Source organism: Antechinus flavipes, chromosome 4 (genome assembly GCF_016432865.1).
Source record: "Antechinus flavipes isolate AdamAnt ecotype Samford, QLD, Australia chromosome 4, AdamAnt_v2, whole genome shotgun sequence".
NCBI classification, from domain to species: Eukaryota; Metazoa; Chordata; class Mammalia; order Dasyuromorphia; family Dasyuridae; genus Antechinus; species Antechinus flavipes.
The window spans coordinates 109,927,698-109,949,770 of NC_067401.1; the positions used below are offsets into that span (position 1 = coordinate 109,927,698).

At 42.1% G+C, this 22,073-nt stretch overlaps 1 protein-coding gene across 4 annotated transcripts in view; it reads left to right on the forward strand.

Moving 5' to 3' along the window:
* The window catches only part of SMG5 (SMG5 nonsense mediated mRNA decay factor), a 32,447-nt gene extending 11,439 nt beyond the window's left edge, over positions 1-21,008 (forward strand). For all 4 annotated transcript variants that reach the window (XM_051993795.1, XM_051993796.1, XM_051993797.1 and 1 more), the window contains 11 exons: positions 40-639; positions 1,394-1,569; positions 8,280-8,355; positions 9,233-9,408; positions 10,655-10,813; positions 12,346-12,405; positions 12,755-12,914; positions 16,650-16,740; positions 17,767-17,841; positions 18,337-18,475; positions 19,094-21,008. In XM_051993795.1, the coding sequence (XP_051849755.1) occupies positions 40-639; positions 1,394-1,569; positions 8,280-8,355; positions 9,233-9,408; positions 10,655-10,813; positions 12,346-12,405; positions 12,755-12,914; positions 16,650-16,740; positions 17,767-17,841; positions 18,337-18,475; positions 19,094-19,177 (1,796 nt within the window). In that variant the 3' untranslated portion in view covers positions 19,178-21,008. The remainder of the gene's footprint in view (positions 1-39; positions 640-1,393; positions 1,570-8,279; positions 8,356-9,232; positions 9,409-10,654; positions 10,814-12,345; positions 12,406-12,754; positions 12,915-16,649; positions 16,741-17,766; positions 17,842-18,336; positions 18,476-19,093) is intronic.
* Positions 21,009-22,073: the final 1,065 nt, after the last annotated feature.

Below are 22,073 nucleotides of genomic sequence, written 5' to 3' on the forward strand. Positions count from 1 at the left end.
CTCTCCTCATACTTCTAGTTATCTCCCTTCTTCCCACAGATGAGCCTGAGCCCAAAGAACCACTGGAGAAGGAAGTGGAACCAGAGCCAGAGCCTCCTCCCCCAGCACCACGAGTGGGTGAGACCAAGAAGAGTCGTAAGTTCTCCCGCCTCTCTTGCCTTCGTCGGCGACGCCACCACCCACCCAAGGCTGGTGATGACAGTGACCTGAGTGAAGGCTTTGACTCAGACTCCAGCCATGACTCAGTCCGTGCCAGTGAAGGTTCAGATAGTGGCTCAGATAAGAGTGATGAGGGTGGGGGTACAGCTTTTGATGCAGAAACAGACTCAGAGATGAACAGCCAGGAGTCACGTTCAGACCTGGAGGACATGGAAGACGAGGAGGGAACACGGTCTGTGGTCCTAGACCCACCTCGGTCCAGGCCAGAAGCTTCTGATCCCTCCAATGGCCCATTGGGTCCAAATGAGGCCAGTATTGCCAGTAACCTGCAAGCCATGTCCACTCAGATGTTCCAAACTAAACGCTGCTTCCGATTGGCCCCCACCTTCAGTAACATCCTTCTACAGCCTTCAAATGAAACTCGGACCTCTGCTGGTAACAGGGCCTGCATCAATGGGGACTTGGACAAACCTGAACCAGGTACTTGGTTCTTATATCTGTATCAAATGGAACTTATTCCAACGGGAGGTCCTGTCATCTTCTGGGAAGTTATCCTAACCTTAAATATTTCCCATTTTATCTATCAGGCAGTCCTTAGTTCAGTCTGGACTCTTTCCCTCCTTCTGTAGTAATAGGCAATTCTCTCATTTACTCACAAGAGACCTGGAATACTACTTCCTCTGGTCTTTACTTTTCCTTAGTTTCATACTCTCAACTCCCCCAGCTCCAAATATTTTCTTCCTCTTGCTCCTACATCACGTTTGTCCCTAAGCTTAGTATTTTGTATCATACTTATGGCAGCTGTGTCTATAGCTCTGACTCCTGAAAGGATTGGAAAAGCTGACACATAGTGGGATACACTGAAGCTTATTTGAATATCAGTATTGTTGAGGGAAAGCTGGATCCTGTCTGTCCTTCATTCTGGCTCAGACATTATAGAATCATAGATTTAGAGCTGCCTATTAAAGAATCTTAGAGGTCTTCTGGTGTAACCCCTTCGTTTTGCTGATGAGGAAACTGAAGCTAAATGATTTTAACCAAGGTCACACAAGTAATAATGACAAGATCAAGATTCAAATCCATGTCATCTGAGTCCATATGTTCTCTGCACTTCACTATAATGCCTGAGGAAACCCTAACATTAGCTGGAATTAAGAGAAGTTAGATGGCAGGCTTAAGATACCAGACATCAGGTCTTTTATCTCAGTTCTATGCCCTTCCTCCTGCTCTCTAGCATCTGATGATGGATCTGAGTCAGAGGAAAGTGTTTCCAGTGGACGCTCCTGTCATAATGAGAGGAGCATCCAGGAGAAACTTCGCATCTTAATGGCAGAGGGACTTCTTCCTGCTGTGAAAGTCTTCCTAGATTGGCTTCGGACCAACACTGACCTCATCATCATGTGTGCACAGGTCTGTCACATCTCTCCCTCTCCTTCCAGTTCCCCCTCCTCCCCAAAACAAAGTACAACCTTTTTGTTTTGTTTTTTAAATTGAAGCTTTTCCCTTCAAAATATATAAAGGGATCATTTTTAATACCCACCTTTACAAAATCTTGTTTTCTTATTTTTCCCCTACCCTCTCCCCTTAATGCCAAGTGATCCAATATATGTTAAACATGTGCAGTTCTTCTATACGTATTTCCGCAAATGTCATGCTGCACCAAAAAAAAAAAAAAAAAAAAAAATCAGTTCAAAAAGGGTGTGTGTGGGGGAACAAAAATGCAAGCAAACAACAAAAAGAGTGAAGATACTAAGTTGTGGTCCATATTCAGTTCCCATTGTTCTCTCTTTGGAAATAGATGGAGAAAGCACAACTTGATATGTCTACAGATGAATTGAGGGATGAACTCAGTCCTGACAAGTCATCTCATAACTGTTTCCCAGCTTTTTATTCCTATCATCCTAGGAGTTAAAAAAATCTTTAGAGATGACCGTTCCACAACTTTGCTCAAAGACCAATTTTTAGTCTTTCACACCATAAGATCTAAGCAAGTATTTGTTTTTTCAATCCCAATACTATGAGTCAAAAGAAGAAGGACTCCTGGTGATTTATAATTCCCTGCTCACGGAATACTAAAGAGATTTTTAGGGACCTGGTAGTTCTAGGGCACATATTCAATTGATAATTTGATATTTTGAACAAAACTGCCTAATAAGAAGTTAATACCCAAGGAAATTTGATAATTTCTCAAGTCTTGTCAAAATGGATGATTATGATTCACTTTAAGTGAACTCTTGGAGGCACAAATGATACAGCCAGAAAGAAACCTAAAATATATTGCTAAAAATTGTGAAGTCATGGGCAAGGAACTAAAGCTCCTGTATAGGGACAACTATAAAATGTTTTCACAGATTCTTATCAAAGACAGGGAATACAGAAGAGAAAAATCAGTTTGTAACATGAATAACTGGCCAAAAGGTAGTGTATGAGAATGAGATTGGTATTGCTGAACCCATAACTTTTAAGATAAAGGAATAACAGAGTCCTCTTAAAAGATGGAGTTCACCTAACAAAGACCTGTAAGGATATATTTGCTGGGTTCAAAAGAGCTCTAAACTAAGAAAGACTAGAAAAAGGATCCACCAATCTCTATACCATAGAGAGAATGCAATGAAAGATTAGCAATCGAAACACTTGGATGTTGACAGAATCTCAGAAAGGAAAGGAACTAATAATAAGCAAGTTCTGTGGCCTCAAATAGCCAAAATTTAGGCAAAAAGCAAGAGGAAGGGATCCAAAATTTTCCCTTGTTAGCACTGAGACTTCATGGGATAAAACCTATGACTGAAATAAATGTGATTCTGCATATGTGTAGCATATTTATAACAAAGAGGATAGCTAAAAGGTCAGGTGGAAAAGCATTGTATTAAGGCATGAGAAGAAATCTAAAGAGCAGGGATGAAGCATGATAGAGAGCATTTAGATAAAGATTAATAAAGTAGTTTTTATCTTTAGAGTGTACTCTAGAACACTCCAAACAGAAAGGCAATAGATGAATTAGGAGCATCACAAACCTAGTAGAGGGGTCAGGGTAGAAATCATGGGATACTTGTATTGTCCACACATCTGTCTCTTTCAGAAGCTTTTGTGATACTGTGAGCCTTAAAATGGGGGAGTCCACAAGGGGAAGTTCTTCCCTGGATCCGAATTTTATAGGGAAAATTGTTTGCATACTTACAGGGTGGAAATTATGAGAACCTTGAAGGGGAGGGTGAACAGAGACCACTGCTTTTCAGAATTTGTATTAAAAGGAAGAAAATTCAGGAAGAATCTGAAGCATGGTAGACTTAGCATGGGAAGTGAGAAGGAGCTGTTTTCAGTAGTTTCAGAGGAAATATTCAGTAAGATTCCATGGACTAACATTCAATAGAGGCCAGCCTAGCAGTGTTCAGAAACTCAAGAATTAAAATTTAAAGTTAAAAAGGAAAACGATTCCAGTGAAGAGGAGTCATCAGAAGAAATTGATAAAGCTGCACTAAAGAGCTCTCTAATTATCTCACATTTTAGAAAGTATGTACATAAAGTAGAAGCAAATGAGGGAAAATCAGCAAGAGATTGGCATACTACAGTAAAACTGGCATCTGAAGTGCCAAAGCACTAGATGTGTTTAAGCAGACTAACAAAGCTAAGGGCAATTGTTAGAGAGGTTTTTGGGTTTTTTTACTGGGGAAAGGGGAGCTGGGAGATTGAATCAAGGTTAGGACTTCAGTTTGGGAGGGTAGAGTGATGGTCAACAACCATAGAAAAAAGGTGTAGGTTGTTTAATTTTCATTTTGCTTCATTTTTCTTATGCTTTTGGGAATGGCAGAACAAAACTGCCTAATAGGAAGTTAATACCCAAGGTAAATGAGAAAATTGTATCTGGCTCAGTGAATTACACAATGGGTGTGGTTGCTGAGCCATCATTAGTATAATATGAAAGATTGTAGAAAATGGGAAAAGTGCCTCATGGGACAAGAGAAGGACATATATTGTCATGATTTCTTTTGTTTATTCTAAAATCATAAGAAGGAATAGCATTTACAAACTATGAGCTTATCTTAATTTCTTTTTTTTAATTTTATATTCATTTTAATATAAATATAAAATGAGAAAATAAGTTTTCTTTTCTCTACTGAGAAAACTACTTTTTTCCCCTCCCTCTTTTCCCACCCTGTCCTAGAGAAGGCTACAATTAAACACAAATATATATATAGGTAGAAGATGATATCACAAAGTTGTTTTAATTTGCATTTCTTTGATCAATAATGATTTAGAACATTTTTTCTTATGACTATATATAGTTTTGGTTTCTTCATCAAAAAACTGCCTGGTCTTATCATTTGATTATCTTAGTTTCCTGAGGAAATTCTGAAATGGATTACTAAATAATTTCATCAGGAACAAGTCATGCTTAACCAACCTAATTTTCTTTTATTGACTGGATTACTAAATTAGTATGTCAGAGGCATTTGATAAAATATTGCATGTTCTTGAAGAATGGATGGCTAAAGGTGCTCTAGTTCTGGATTTGGAATCTTTTGAATGGCTGGACTTGAAGAATATTCATTTATGGTTTGCCAGAGAAGTTCTCCAGTAGAGTGCCCTAGAGATCTGTACTTGAACTTGTTCTGTTTCATATTTTTGTCATTAATTTGGATAAAGTCATAGGGGGCATGCTTATCAGATTTACAAATGATGCAAATTGGGAGAAAAGAGCTAACACCACAGATGAGCAATGATTCAAAATTATCTTGCCAGGCTAGAGCAGAACGTTAAATCTTCTTAGATCAGGAGTCCTCAAACTTTTTAAATAGGGGCCCAGTTCACTGTTCCTCAGACTATTGGAGGGCTAGAATATAGTAAAAACAAAAACTTTGTTTTGTGGGCCTTTAAATAAAGAAACTTCATAGCCCTGGGTGAGGAGGATAAACATCCTCAGCTGCTGCATCTGGCCCGCAGTCGGAGTTTGAGGACCCCTGTTTAGATTATATTCACTAGGCATAATTGAAAAATCTTATGATTGGGTTAAAAAAAAATCTCCTTAAGTAAGTAGTAAAGAGCTATGATTAGTCAGCATTTTGTCTTAAACAATTCTGAGGGTTTTGATGTATGCCAGCTCAGTATGAGTCAGCGTGTGATGTGCTAGCTAGTTGCTAATTTGATCTAGAGCTGCATTTAGGGCTAACCCTAACCCCTAAATGCGCTGCATGGAAAGAATAAACTTCAAGGAATAAGGAGATGATAATCCTGCTTTCTCTGTGCAGGTCAGAACACATTTGGATTTGTGTTCAGATCAGTTCTAGGTATCACAGTTTAAAAAGGTCATTAACATAATTAAGAAGGTTTGTCTTTCAGGTTTAATAATAGCATCTTCCTCCCAGGATAGTTATGAGGCACAAATGAGATAATATATATAAAGCTCTTTGCAAATCTTAAAGTGCTGTGTATAAATACTAGTTATGATTATTTTCACAAGCTTGAGGATATATAAGATGATTTTTAAAAAGTCTTGAATCATATCATATAAGAATCTATTAAAGGAAGTGGATACACTTAATCTGGAAGAGAGATAAATCGGGATACATATATGTCTTCAAGTATTTGAAAGACTGTCACATATAAGAGGAACTAGAGTTTGGTTCCAGAAGACAGAACCAAAAGCAGTGGATGGATGAAAGCTGCAAAGAAAAAAATTATACTTGATGTCAATTATCCCAAAAGATGATTGGAGAAGGCTGTTCCTTCACTTGATAGCTTCAAATAGAAGCAGAAAGATCACTTGTCCATTGGAGGTGCCTTTTCAGATATAGCATGGACCAGATGGCTACCGAGATCCCTTCTCATTCTAGAATTCTATGGTTATGTGATAATTACCAGAATTGTACTATAATTTTATACCTCTTATCACTCCCATGTATACTCACTTAATAGAACACAATGTAAGAGATTTTCTGTCTTCCTATTTTCTGATACATCACTGAAGTTGATGAAGCTGAAGTTCAGATCACTGAGATCATTCTCATTAGGAGAATGGGAAAAAATGGTATTATCTCTGAGAGAAACATTTCTGATCATTTCCTCACCTACTGAAGTAAACTGGGAACAAGCATTATTAAGTGCCTATTATGGGTCAGACACTTAAGTGCTTTACAAATCTTTCATTTGATCCTCAAACAACCTTAGGAAGTAGGTAGTATTATTATCCCTATTTTATGGTGAAGGAAACTGAGGCAAGCAAAGATTAAGTGACAGAATTACACCGTTATTAAGTGTCTTAAGGATAGATTTGAACTGGCTTTTCTGATCCCACCACTATATCTACTACACCATTTAGCTGTCTCCAGGACAATGGAGGTCTGGGTTTTTGTTCACTTATTTTTCAGTCCTGTCCAACTCTTTGTGACTCTTTGGGGTTTAAAGTTTTGAATTCCAAATTCTCTTCTTCCTTTATTTCAATCTGTATTCAATAAATATCACTTCTTTCTTATATGATGTCAACTGTGATGAATTTGACTCTTTTTAACAGTAAGATGTTTCAAGGCAATTCCAATAGACTTGTGATAGACCATCCACATCCAAAAAGAACTATGGAGACTAAATGTGGATCAAAGCATAGGTTTTTTTTTTGTTGTTGTTGTTGTTGACTTGTTTTTTTTCCTTGTGTTTCTTCTTCTCTTTTGATCTAATTTTTCTTGTGTAGAATGACAAGTGTGGAAATAGTGTAGAAGAATTGCACATATTTAACCTTAATTAAAAAATCAAATCTCTCTCTGGGGGTGGATAGTATGCTTCATCATTAGTCCTTTGGAATTGTCTATCATTGTATTAGTAAGAATAGTTAAATCATTCATAGTTCTTCATCTAACAGCATTACTGTGTACGCATTCTCCTAGTTCTCTTCACTTCACTATGCATCAGTTTATGTAAGTCTTTCCAGGTTTTTCTGAAATCATCTTGCTTATCATTTCTTATAGCACAATAATATTTCATTACAGTTACATACCACAGCTTATTTAGTCATTCCCCAATTGAAGGGCATTCCTTTGATTTCCAGTTCTTAACCACCACAAAAAGAACTGCCATAAATATTTTTGTACAGATAGATCCTTTTCTCTTTTTTGGATGTCTTTGGGATATAGATCTAGCGGTAGTATTACTGGATCACAAGATATGCATGGTTTGATTGCCTTTAGGCATAGTTCCAAATTGCTCTCCAGAATGATTGGATTAGATCACAATTCCATTAGCAGTGCTTTAATGTTCCCGTTTTCCCACATCTCCAAAATCTCAACATTTTCCTTTGTTATCATATTAGTGACTCTGATAGGTATGAGGCAATATCTCAGAGTTGTTTAAATTTGCAGTTTTCTGATCAATAATGATTGAAAGTGTTTTTCTTATGACTATAGTTTTGATTTCTTTGATAACTCCCTGCTCATATCATTTGACCATTTATCAATTAGGGAATGACTTTTATAAATCTGACTTACTTCTCTATGTATTTGAGAAAGGAGGCCTTTATTAGAGATACTTGTTACAAAATGTCCCTCCAGTTTTGTGCTTTCCTTATTATACTTTTGGTTGCATTGGTTTTATTTGTGCAAAAACTTGTTCATTTTATATAATCTTACATTTTGTAAGTTTTCATTTTGTCCTTAATTCTTCCTTTATATATAAATCTGGCAGATATGTTACATTTGAGGTTTTCTTGGCAAAGATATTGGAGAGGTTGCCATTTTTTTCTCTAACTCATGTTTTACAGATGAGGAAACTAGGGCAAATAGAGTTGAGTGACTTGACCAAGGTCACACAGATAGTGTCTGAGATCATATTTGAAGTCAGGAAAAGGAATCTTTTTGACTCCAGACCCAGCATTCTATCCACTGCATCAACAAGTTGCCCCTGGGGATTTGAGAACAACATTTATTTATTTATTTGTTTGTTTTTGGAGTGGAAAGAACACTTTTTCTTTTATTTATTAAATTGGATCATGCTACATTTGGAAATCAGTTTTTCCTTTGGCCTAATCTCATCTCTTTTGTGAATGCATTCTTCCCTCTGTGATCATAGAAAACTCCCTATATTAGTTTTTTCTTTTCAATCCTGCTAAGTCTTTTTCCTTGCTTCTGTCCCTACAGAGCTCCCAAAGTCTATGGAATCGTCTCTCTGTGTTACTGAATCTTCTGCCAGCTGCTGGAGAACTCCAGGAGCCTGGTAAGTCAGCCCCTTTCCCTTCTATATCCTGTCTTAACTCAGGACTTCTTAAACTTTTTCCACTCACAAACCCTTTGCTCAAGAAATTTTTACATGACCCTGAATAGATAGGTATACAAATCAAATATTTATTGATAATAAATCATAATTTTGAAACCCTGTATATAGATCTTTGGGATATAGACTTAGCAGTGGTATTGCTCAAACCACAGATTAAGAAGGTGGATCTTCACCCATGTCCTCTCCTCAGCTACATTTTAACCTAATCCCAAAAGTAAGGAGGTTAATGAGATTCATCTCTCCACCCTTTACAGTATACAACAGGACATTGTGGTTCCAGCCTCTTTGGTTTCCCATCCCTAAACACTACCTCCAGTGTGGTACAGGATAGCAAACCTGATCCAGCTTTGAACTCCCATGGGGAAGAGAAAAGAGACAATGGGGGGCTAATGAGATCAACTGACTGATGTCACTGTGGCGCCTGTGTGGACTGGGAGACAGTTGTCTCTGCTGCCTGGGAAGGAGCTGTCCAGATTGATCCCCCTAGTCCAAGAAAGCCTGTCTCTTTTCAGTGTTTTCCCCTTTACGCTCTCTATCCTATGAACCATCTACCCCACCTGTCCTAGTCCTCTTTCTCAAACTATCTCTGCTTCATATTCCCCTCTTCCGAGGAATCTCCTCAGATTGATTTTATTTTTTTTACCCATACTTCCAGTCTTGCTTCTGCAGTTTCTTCACTTCCAAGTTGGGAGAGTAGGAGTGATGGTAACTATCTTTCCCTTTTTAATTTGGAAGTTCCCTGAGGACAAGGAGTCATCCTCTAGATCTTTCCTTGGATTCTGAGGGTGGGTGCATTAATATATTTCTCTTTCCCCAGGCCTTGTCTTGTGTCCTGAGGTACAGGATCTCCTTCTGGGCTGTGAACGACCTGACCTTCCTACTTCCCTGCTGCTCCCAGAAGACACAGCTCTCCGCAACTTACCCCCACTCCGAACTGCCCATAAACGCTTCAATTTTGAACTGGATCGACCTTTGCTCACTCCCATGGAGGAGGTGAGGGAATCCCTGGTTCCCATTTGTTAATCACATACACTTCAAATCACAGGACCTTGAAAGTTTGGGAACTTTTACTGATTCCCTTGTTTCTGGGTAGAACTACCTTGTTCTAGGCGGAGCAGGCTCTCCATCTCATACTCTCAAATAGATAAGCACATTATAATGAAAAGAGGAATATGAAACCTTAGATTCAACCATCAGAACCCTACAGGGTATCTCCTCTGCTCTACTTTCAGTAAACTCTCTTGGACTACTTTTGTTATCCTCTTATTGAAAAAAAATATTGATACTTGAAGTCTGCATTTGAGGTACAGCTCTACCAGAAATAATATGTAGTAATTTAACTTTACTTGTCACAAAATTCAAGCATGAGCTTGAGCTTTAACTTGATTGTGTTCTCATCCCCTGGGGTAGTTCTCTAACACTAGATATTTTGAAATTACATAGGAATCTTTTAAACATTCCTTTTATTTTGGGTTCCAAATTATCTCCCTCCCTTCTTCTTTTCATTGAGAAGACAAGTGATAAAATGTAGGAATCTTGAATAAGATAAGTGTAACTGATAAAATGTAAGTTAACATTTTTTTCTAGCTGTTGCATTTTGGGGAAAAGCCATTTATCTCTCATTGACCCCTTCTTTAAGAGGTTAAATCTCTGCTAATCTCTAGTGAAGTAATCCAGGGGGCCTCTTGCCTCTGAACAATAATAATAAAGAGTTTAGGATCTCTTCTAGAAATAAAGGGTTTGGAGAAGGCATTGCCCTTAGGTGGAATATTTCTCCTTTGGGGAAATGGAGAAGGCAGTGATCTTGACTTAATTTGAAATATTTCTTATTCTAAATTTGGTTGCCTCCTTTAATCCATTTTCTTGGGCTTTAGCTTTAATTCGTCAATTTTTAAACATTTGCCTAAAAAAAGTTAGGTCTGAAAGAACTTTAGTGAAAGACATTTTTTCTTGAGAAGCTTAAAAGAGTTTCTTTCCTTCAGGTAGCTCTGGAAAGATCTTTAGTCTGGAGAAATATTTTCATTAGAACTATAAAGAAGGTTTTTAAAATTCTCCCATACTAGTCTTTCCTCAGAATCTCTGAGGTTCCCATGTGTACACCTAGAAGCACAAAGGGATGAAAATGGGCAGAGTTTGCTGAGATAGGGGAGATTGGACTGGGTCTGCCTTTCTCTTCTCCCCACCCCCATGCCCTTCCTGTAATATGTCTTCTTTCTATCTTTCCTCAATATCTATCCAGACTGTCGTGCGAATCTGTTGCATCCGTAGCTTTGGCCATTTCATTACCCATCTGCAAGGCAGCATCCTGCAGTTTAACTCTGAGGTTGGCATCTTTATCAGCATTGCTCAGGCTGAGCAGGAGAATCTGTTGCAGCAAGCCCAGGCCCAGTTCAGGATGGTAAGTATTAATCCTTCTCCCTAATCCTTCCCCTTCAGAATCCTGAGTTCCTATTCATCTCTTCCACTTAGACTTATAAATAAAAACACTGTCTAGCTGGCAGAGGTAGAGCTGTCATTATAGGAGGAGAGATGGGAAGTATTAGAGTAAAGGTACATGGCATGATCTTTTGAGGTCAATGGGCATGGGGACAATTTTAGGAAGATTTCCTGGAGACAGGGAGAAGAGGAAAAGAGAAAGCCCTTTTATACAGGAAGCATTGAAGGGCAATGATAGACAGGTATTGCAGACAGTCCATGGCCCTGTCATCCCATCCATAGCAGGTCTTCACCTTTGCCTGCCTTTCTCCCCTCTCAGGGTACCAGGGAAGTAAAATACTAGCTTCTGTTACCACTTTGTACTGCTCCTTTCATACACAGTTCTTTTCCCCTGGTCTCTGAATTAGTTACTATAGCCAGAATTCCATGTTGCCCTTCCTTGAATGTTTCTGTGTTAGTGACTTGGCACCTTCTCTTCCTCACCCTAACAGAAAGAAGGAGAACTTTGTTATGTGTTGATGGGATGTTGTCATACAATCTTGTCTGTTTCTCCTGTGTATTTCTTGCATCCAGCATTTTTCTAATTCCCATTACACTCATCCTAGTTTGGGCCTTTATCATCCCTTTTCCAAACTATTGTTTAAAAAATTGTTATTATTAATCATCAAAACAAAAAGTTTAAGTAGCTGCTTATAGTCACATACACAAAACCAATAACTCCAAGCTACATTTTCTGAAAGGCAAATTTTATCTATCCAATATAGATAGATAATATCTTCTGAATTATTCCAGTCATTTCCTATCTCTTCCCCTTCCCCCCCCAAAAAAAAAAAAAACTTTTTACATGATCTGTCCTGATCAAATGTTACTAGATTACTCTTCAAACATTGCTTTAATTATGTTACTCTTCTCAAAAACTTTTCGGGGCTCTCCATTCCTCAGAGAATCCAGTCTATTTTAGCCTGGTATTCAGGATCACTTTTTGGCCCTTACTTGCTTTGGTAGTAGTAGTTCCCATTGTGGTACTCCTGAGACCTGCCAGAATAGGACATTTGATTTCATTTAATACACTTTATGTGTTCCTGCCCTCTTGTCTTTTATTCTTCTCTAAAGCTATCCTTTTCTTCTCTAAAGCCTATCCTTCCCAAATAGTCCTTACCAAATACTTCCTTGTTTAATTAGTTACATTTTTATATGAATATACCTTCTCTTCCTAACTAGATTGTAAGTTTTTTGAGGGCACAGAACAAATTTTTTGTATTCTACATAGTAGATAAGTAATTATTAGCTGATTGGTACAGGGGTTTTGATTCTAGGAATGGAGTTTCTTGTACTTCCTTTTCCCACCATAAACAGTTGAAAGATAATTGATTACAAGGCTGTGATGTTTATCTCGGATCCTAGGAATTTCTCCTAGGATTTTGTTTTGTAAGGAAGATTTTCCTAGTCTAATCTTTATTCTCTAGCTGATCTTTCCTTTTCTTCTATAAACAGGCTCAGGAAGAGGCTCGTCGGAATAGACTGATGAGAGATATGGCTCAACTTCGGCTACAGGTGAGAAAAGAGGAATCCTATCTTCCTCCTCATTTCTCCCATTAGAGCATTTCCCATACAGAAGTTCCCCATGCTATCTTAACTTCCATTCCTTTATTTTGGTTCATTTAGGGTTAGTGTCATCGTTTCATAGATTTCACTGAGTCTTTCTGCTTTGGCCTTACCTTCCCATTTCTTATTCTGTCTTTTCCTTTCTTTTCTCTCCATCCTCTACCTCAAAACCATGGCCACCTTATACAGCCCAAGGAACATTCTAATAGTCAACTTCTACCCTTCTTGCTGAAGTGTTTGTCCTTGAAGAGGGATAGAAGGGCACCCAATTCACTGCCTTTTGCCCTTCTCCCACCAGCTCGAGGTGTCCCAGCTGGAGGGCAGTTTGCAGCAGCCCAAGGCTCAATCAGCGATGTCCCCATACCTCGTCCCTGATACTCAGGCTCTCTGCCAGCACCTCCCCATCATTCGCCAACTGGCCAGCAGTGGCAGGTTCATTGTCATCATCCCTAGGACAGGTAAGGATTTGGGAGCTGGAAGGGCAGAACTGTCATCATCATATGCCTCCTGGACCAACACTATTGTCCATTCAGCCCAGGATTCTATTTCTAATAGAGAGTCAAAGGGCTATGTTGTGGGGCTTCATGTAGCTTAGCTCACTAGGCTTCCTAGCCAATCTCCCTATTTCAGTCCCTCCCTTCCCTATCCACCCTCTTACTCTGGAGTAAAATACAAATTCTTCACTCTGATATTTGAGCTTACCTTGTTTCCAAAATTGCTTCATGTTACTGCCCTTCTCCATTTCCCATAAATGGCAAGGGCCCTGAATGCCCAACAGGATTTTATATTTGATCCTGGTGTTGATGGGGAGCTACAGTTTAGAGTTGGAGGGAAACATAGCTATAACTGTGCTTTAGGAAGATGGATTGGAGTGGGCAAAGACTTGAGACAGGCAAACCTATTAGCAGGCAATTGGTCCTGGTGTGAGATGATAAGGACCACACTAGAGTGGTGGCCATGTCAGAGGAGAGAATGAGTTCAGTTTTGGACATGTTGGGTTAAACATGTCCTAAAACATCCACTTTTAATAGGCAGTTGGAGATTTCAAGATTAAAAGTCAGTAGAAAAGTTAGATCTGGATAAGTAAATTTGAGAATCATTAGTATAAAGATCATTAAATCCATGGGAATTAGTGAAGATCACCAAGTGATAAAGTATAGAGGGAGAAATGAAAGGGGCCCAGGATAGCCTCCTGAGGGACATCTACTCTTGGAAGGTAGCTTTTTTCAATTCAATAAACATTTTAAAATCTCTCATGTATTCTAAGCACTGGGAATACCAAAAGAGGCAAAAACAGACCCTGCCCTCAAGGAGTTTGCAGTCTAATACAAAACAACATTCTAACTTAATATATACAAAGTGAGCTGAATATAGGATGAATAAGAAATAATTAAGATGAGGAAACACGGGAATTCAGAGAGGTTAGGCTCCCTGTAGAAGGTGGTATTGGAGTTGAAACTTAAAGGAAGCCAGGGAGGTCAGTAGTCAGAGCAAAGAACAGATAACATTCCGAGCATGGTAGACAGCCATATTAAATGCCCAGAAGTGGAGTGTCTTATTGTGGAACAGCCAGGAGTCAGTGTTACTGGATTGAAGAGAATGTGCTAGGGAGAAAGAAAGATATAAGAAAACTGGAATGATAGGAAGAGGCAATGTTATGAAGGACCAAATAGCATTTTGTGTTTGTTCCTGGCAATTAAAGCCACTGAACTTGATTTGAGTAGGATGGTTTTTATGATCTGACCTGTGTTTTAGGAAAATCACTATTGGCTGACTGGAAAATGGCTTTGAGTGTGAAGAGATAAGAACCTCCAGCTGGGTAGTAGCAGTGTGAGGGAAGAGAAAGGGGGTTTGAGGAGATGTTGATAGGCTTTGGCAATAGCTTGGATAATGAGGGGTTAGAGATAAACCAGGATGACTCTTAGGTTAAAAGCTTAAGGGACTGGGAAGATGGTGTCTATAGGATTAGAGAAGGTAAGGTATAGGGGGAAAGACACTATTTTGGATATAGTGAGTTTAAGATAATCTAGGTCAAAATATCTGAAAGGCAGTTGGAGCTATGAAATTAGAGGTCAGCAGAGAAGTTGAGATGGTGTACGATAGGTAGATTTGAGAATCATCAACATAGAGATGGTAGTTAAGTTCCTGGGAGCTGATTCACCAAGTAGAATAGTATAGAGAAGGAGAAGAGAAGAGAGCCCAGAATAGAACTTTGAGGAACATCTGTAGTTGAAGGGTGTGATCTGGAGGAAGAACCAGACAAGAAGCCGTCTGATGGGTAGGCAGTAAACCAGAAGAAAGTAATGTCCCGAAAACCTAGAAAAAAGAGTGTCAATGAGTAGAAAGTGATCAGCAATGTCAGAGAGGTTGAAAATAATGAGAATTTAGAAAAGGCGGCTGGATTAGGTAAATAGATCTTTGGAAGGTTGAAAAGAATGATATCATTGGAATGATAAGATCAGAAGCCTGATTCCCAGAGGTTAAGAAGGTTTGAGGAAGAAATTCCTTTTCAAGGAGTTTGTCCACGAAAGGCAGAAGAGATATGAGAGAGTAGTTGAAGTGGAATGATTGAGTGAGTGTTTTTTGAGGGTGGGCATGTTTTTAGGCAGCAGGAAAGCAACATGTAAGAAGAGATTAAAGACTAGAGAAAAAAGATGAAGGAGGAGAAAATCTGTTAGAGGAAACTGGATGGAATGGGATGATTTTAGCATATAAAGAAATTGGTCTTGGCAAGAAAAGAGTTCAAGATTGGGATAAAGGATAGTGGCAGAAGGCCTCTAAATAGTGTAAGATGAGAATGAGAAGAGGAAGCTCAGTAAAATATGAGTCAGGATTCTCATCTGAAAGCAGGGAGGAAGTGCCGTAAGAGATTTGAGGAGGGATGCAGAGTTTTGGAAAAACCACTGTGTTGAATAGGATGGTGATAGTTTGGGAAGTGGAAAAGGATTGCCTAGTGGCAGTGAAGGTCCAGTTGAAGTTGTGAAAATCTGGAGTGGCCCCAGTTAGAAGGGTTGTGTGGTTTTTTCCACTTTCAATTGGCAGCATATTTGTAAATGGAAAGGCAGTGTATGTTGGGAGTGATGGCTGAGATTTGACAGGGTGCAGGCAACCATTGATGTGATAAGAAAATGAATATTGAACAAAAAAAGACAGTGTAGACTTGAACTATTTGCTAAGCGGTCAGATGGAAAAAAGAAGAGAGTATAGCTTATGCAGGAGGGACCTAGAGAAGTGAGGGATTGGAGGTCACACTTGGATGAAGAAGATCTGGAATTGCAAGGTACCACATACAGTTCTTAATTTCCTTCAAAGACCTACCTAGACACTGCCTCCTATAGAAGGCCTTTTCTGATCCTCCTGAAATTACTCAGTCTGTATTTGGAGTGTCAGCTCAGAGAAGGCAGGAGACTGGTGTTTGTCTTCATATTCCCAATCCCTAGCACTGTGTTGTATGTAAGGGTGCTTAATAAATTTTGTGGAAATAAATAACTGACCTTTCCTGATGTCATACTTTCTAGTTAAGAACCTATCACCAAAACATTCCAGTTGTCTTTAATCATCCATTATGGCTCTGCTATCCATGGTTTTATCTAAACCCTTACATTTCTGCCTGCTCATCCTCCATCCCTTTAGTAGATTTAATTATATCCTTTCAATACTTCCTACCCCCTCCTCCCACGGTTTTCATCGTTGGATCATGAGAGATCAGAATTTGGGACTGCAGGTCCCTCCCTCTCCAATTGAAGGCACAGAAGAAAACTATTTTGCATTTCTTGCCTCCTTAAAGAGTCACTACTGGTCTCCAATAGCTTTGGGGACTGAAATTGTCTAGTCATTGATGCATCCATGTGGTACTTTTCATTTATAGACTCAAAAATGATCCTCCCTTAAAACCTTCTCTTTGCTGCTTCGCTGTAATCTTGTAATAAGTTGGCTTCAGAGAAGGGTAGGTCTGAGGTCTCTGCTGTTTACCAATAGGTTTGCAAGGGATACCTAATTAGATTTTTATTGAGTTCCTACTATATTTAAAATGTTGTATTAAGCGAATTCCATTTCCTCATTTGTAAAATAATTATGATTCCTACTAATCAAGGTTGTTGTAAAGATTAAATGAGATATTTCTAAAACACTTTGCAAACTTTAAGATACTGTATAAATGGTAGCTATTGTTTTTCCCACCGCTGGGGAATCAGTGATTGATGGCTTAGACTTGCTGAAGAAGGAACATCCAGGAGCTCGGGATGGGATCCGATACCTGGAAGCAGAGTTTAAAAAAGGAAACAGGTGAGAGCTGGTGCAGGTATGGGTGGGGCTTTCTTTGACGGGGCAAGTCCAAGAATCGAAGGAGCAGCCCAGTTGTCCAATCTATCCACCCTTTCTCCTTCCCATCACCTGTGCTTCATTCTTTTGGTCTGTTTAGGTACGGGTTGGATTTTGAGGTCCCTCCCAACTCAGATACTTGTCTAGAAGAAGAAGCAGCTTTAAAGTGAGAAAGAGCTAGGTCGAGGGTTACTATTTCTATCAGTTTTCCTTCAATGGGGTAGGGGGAGATTGGAAGCTAGAGGGAGAGCCTTAGATCATTCATACTGTGGTCTTAGGAGGTGATTTAACAGCGCTGTCCCTCTTCTCCCTGCAACTCATACCTCCCTCTCACCTCTCCCCAGGGAAATGGTATATGCAGGTTGGCATCATAGGTGCCTGTGGGTTAAATAGTCATTCTCTCAAAGCCTTCACCTCTGCCAGTGCTTTGTAGAGCATGTGCCCCATAATAAGCACTGCCCCTAACAGACTAGGATTGTGTGATTGTTTGCATTCTGGGAGGGCTTGATAGGGGGCTGGCACTGAAGAAAAAAAAGAATTCCTCTTGTCCTTCGTCCTCTCCCTTCCCTCCCTTTCCTCTCCCCTCTCCCCCCCTTAATTAAGGAACAGCCAGCTGAGCTGGCTCTCTCCTCTCTACCCCACCCCACCCTGTCAGGAAACAGCACAAAGCTGGCTTGTTTAGGCCTTGTCTTCAGAAGCTTTGACTTCAAAAGCATCTATTGCTTTTCTCCTCCTGGCTCTGGGCGTCCCCAGGGAGGAACCAAAGCGGTGATGTTATCAAGAGGAAAAGTGAGCTGGGCTCAGCTCAGCAGGAAAGCAGCCTCAGGTGGCCCTTGCAGACTCTATGATCTGAGGACAAGGTTCCTTCCTCCTCCTTCAGAGAAAACTGATTCCTTCAGATTCATAAGAACCCCCTTTGTCCTGTTAGGCCCTCCCCCAACACACCCAGTCTCAAGAACCAAACATCCTCCTCCTATCTCTCCTTTACAGGTACATTCGATGCCAGAAAGAGTTGGGGAAGAGTTTTGAGCGACATAAACTGAAGAGACAGGATGTAGACGCTTGGTAAAGTTATAGACTGAGCAGCCCCAGAGCCTAAAATGGGAGGAAGCACGTTCTAAGAGATGACAACTACCTGTCCCTCCTGGGATTGTGGCAGAGAGCATTAAGAGCTAGAAAACAACTCTCGGAGGTCTCAGTCAGGAGTGAATGGCTCCCACTTCAGAACTAAAATGCCTTCCACTTTTTAAGGTGTTACCATAGCTTCCCTCAGACCTCTGTTCTGAATTTTGTACCTCTAATATTTGAAAAGTAAGCCCTTCCATATGATCTCCAGCTCTTTCTTTGAATTGTCAGCTTTGTGCTCTGCTGCTACAGAGATACTCAGTATTGACTTCCCTTCTCCCTCTAAAATATCTTTGGGATACAGTTTCAGGATGCATCACAGGATGCCTGTATCCTCCAGTCTCCCCTCATCCCATTTCTGCTTCCTCTCTGAGTTAGATTGTTTTCTAGAGAGAAGTCCCACCCATGGGCTGACAGGTTGTCTGTTCGTCTTAGGACCCTCTATAAGATCCTGGACAGTTGCAAACAATTGACTCTGGCCCAGGGAATTGGAGAGGATGACCCCAGTGGCATGGTGACCATTGTCACTGGTCTTCAGATGGATGATCCCAGTACTTTCTCCAGCTCCATGCAGGTAAGTAGATCAGCAGAGCTTGAGGCTGGACCCCCCATTCAACAGGAGATCCCCAAGCTCAGCTTCCCCTGTTTTTGTTCTTCTAGGAGGATGACTTCTCCACTCCAAAACAGACCCTTCAGTAGATAATGACAGAGGATAAAGAGAAATAAAATCTAGAGTTAGAAAAAGAAAGTCCCAGAGAGGCTAGTGACCAGGCCACAGCCAACGAGTGGCCGAGTCAGGATTTCTCTAACCTGCTGCTGGGGCCTCTGCCCGGTCAGTCGGCCCAGGGCTCTCCCCTTCTGTGGCCTGTAGAGTAGGAATGTTAATTGCACAGAGCTGGCAGGATTGTGGCGAGGATCTCCTGGGATCTTATTTGTACAGCGTTTTGTAAACCCAAAAGCACTGGGTAAATGCGCGCTGCTGTTACTTTAGCTACACCATGAAGGCCTGGTATTATCACCGTAGTTGGTTTCTGAATGATCCCTTAGTTATCCCATTTCCCTTTTCACCTTTGTTCTCTGGTCTGCCCACCTGTCCTCCCGCCCCCTGCACTGCATAGACACCCAAAAAGGAAAGTCCCTAGCTTCTTGCCCATGACACCTGTCTCTCATTCTTCCTCTTCCCTCCTTGCAGGCAGCGATACAAGCAGCCACCCATGCCAGTGTTGAGATCAAGAATGTGCTGGACTTCTACAAGCAGTGGAAGGAGATTGGCTGAGACTACCCCCATGCCCCACACTGGGGTTGACTCCAATCTCTCCTCCCTTCCCCTGCAGCCGGGGCCGCCAACAGCTACCATTTCCCCAACATACACAAACACACACACACACACACACACACAGACACTCATACATAACAGACACACACACAGGCATGGTCCCTACCCCGGTCATGCAGAGAGGCAGCAGGGAGGGCAAAGGAGGGGCCTAGGAGGATGGGGTGCCCTCCCCCAGCCTAACCTGTGTCCGAAAAGAAGGGGAAGAAACCTTGGAGCAGGAGAGTGCCTCCGGTTCCTTTAATCCTTCCCGTTTTATTTTGCTCCAATCGGGAAGGTCTTGGCACCCTCACCTACCCCAGCCTCCAGTGTCACCCTCGGGGGAAACAAAGGGGATTGTATTTTATTTGATTCAAAAGCAGGAGCCGATTGAGGAGCATTTCCTGGACCTTTTGCAAGGAGGGGACATCAGAGAGCCCCTCTCCTTCCTTACCCAAGATCCAGGGCAGTGGGGGGAGGAGAGGATGACTGGGCCCCCACCCCCAATCCCCCAGAGGTGGTGAGTTGGTTTGAGGTGGGTGTTTGGGGTATTGTTCCCAGACCCCTGTTCCCCTTCTAGTACCTATTCCCTTTCCCTCCATTACCCTGAGTCGGGGTGGAGGAGCAGAACAGCTCAGGAGCCAAAAAAAAAGAGAGAGAGAGGCCTACAGAGAAGGCAGAAATGGAGCCCTGCTCCTAGGGCAGGATGTGCAAGACTTTGGTCTCAGTTCCAGTATTACTGCTCTAACTCCACTCCTGCCTGCTTTGTGTTCCACCGGAACTTGGGCCCCAACTTCTGCTTTCTGGCTCTCCCCATAGCTGCTGGGGCAGGAAACTGGAGGCAGCTCCAGGAGCCATGGGCTACTGTGTCTGACCCTCAACCTGAGCAGGGTTTCCTGTTCCAGCCTCGGCCTCTTGCCGTAACCTTTTGGCTGCTGTGTTGTGACAGAGCTGGGAGTCTGGGGGGATGGTAGTGGCTCCCCTGACACCAGAAATTATGGGAAGGGGGAACTTCTGCCAGGGTCAGGGACAGGGCCAGGGCCATGCTTCCGCCCCGAGGATTGCAGGAAAGATTCCCTGCTTGTGTGACAATTCGGGGAAGGAGGGACCCAGAAATACCTGGTTCTAGAGGCTGGTTGGCTGGGGATAAAGAAAGCCCAGAGCGGCTCCCAAACTGTCCCCGGCCTCCCCCTCGCCACTGCCTCTTCAGGCCCTGACCAGCATGGGATTTGCTGGGGAAGGAAGTCGGTTTCTGGTTTCTTGGCCGAGTATGAGTGGCTCGTCTCCCCGCAGGGTAGTTTTTGGGGCGTTGAGATCAAGATTGGGGTAGTAGGAGCAGAGATCATGGTAAACGCTCAGGGCATCGAGGGCAGATCACGGCAGCAAGAGCACACTGAGACACTGCCCAGGCCTACCTTCCTCCCCCTTTCTTCATTTTCCTCAGGACCCTCGGGCACATGGCAGTGCCCCTTCCTTCTCACTCCCCCTCCCCTAGCTCAGTCTTCTTGGGGGCCCGGGGAGGGTCAAGTGAGTGCCCAGAACAAGAGGAACTGAAAGCAGAGAAAGACAAGTCAAGCGGGATGGCTGAAGGGAGAGGAAGAATCTGCTGCTCCTCCTGCCCCCATGCAGATCCCAACACCAACTTCCCTGATGAGGTTCCCAGAGGAGGGCACAGCTGCCCAGCGCCTCCGAGAAGCCAAACCTGGGAGAATGGGGGCAGGAGCGGGGTGTTCTCTAACCCCACAGCAAAGACTGTAAGACTGAAACATCACTCAATAAAGTCCTCCTAACCCTGCCCCTGCCTCCTGGAAGTTCCTTTCCACATGGAGTTCTTAGAGGTAAAGAAAGGCAATTGGGCAATGGGCTGGATGTTCTGCTCTTCTTCAGAGCTTAGCCCCTTCCCCTCCCACCTGCCAAAGGGTGAATCCAGAGGAGTGTCTTGAGTTGTGTTCCATTGGGACCGGCCCTTCACAGCTCTCGCCGGCACCTTGTCCTGAATGCCGTTAGTGGCACAGGCCTGTCCTGGGGTAGAGCCGCTGGCAGAGAGACAGGAGTCAAAGAGAAGAGGGTAGCTGTGGGGGCGGGGGGAGAGTGTTGGACCAAGGAGCAAGCTGAAGGAGCCTCACAAGAGGAAGTGTCATGCCGAGGTGGCTCGTCCCTCCAAGGGGGAAATGATTGGAAGCTTAAGGCATGTCAGAGTCAATCCTGGGGAGCCTTCTGCCTTGGCCCCTTAAGAGTTAGGGGAAATCAAATGTAATGGGATCCTAGGCCAGATAAGGCAAGGAAGTACTTCAGTTTGCCCTAAAGCTTATCTCCCATTCCTCACTCTGCACAGCATCCTAAGATTAAAGCCAGAGGGGACCTTAGAGATCATCTAGACCCTCATTGTACAGAGGAGGAATTGGATCTAGAGAGAATGGAACGTGCTCGACCAGATGGGAGAAACTGGTGCCTAATTCTAATATTTCAGAGCTAGAAGGAACAGTAGAGAATCTTAATTCCAATTTCCTTTTACAGCTAAGGAAACAGACATTGTGACTGTGCAAGGCCACAGAGCAAATGGCAGGGCCACGATCCAAACTTGGCTTCTCTCACTAACATTAGGGAGTTTTCCATTTGCAGTGGAGTGGAACGGGTCTGTGGGATGTCCAAAGTTAGACAGGGGAGCCACGGGGGCTGGGAAGATCAGGGGCCCGTCCACAAATGGCCAGAGGAAGACAGGAAATGAGAGCAGTGCTGGAGGGGAAATGAGATGCCCGTGGCTGGGGGCCTTAGGAAGTTGGAGGTCAGGAGCAAACATGGGTCGCAGAGCTTCTGAGACGCGGATGATGATGTGTTAGAGGGACCTCGTGGAGTCAAT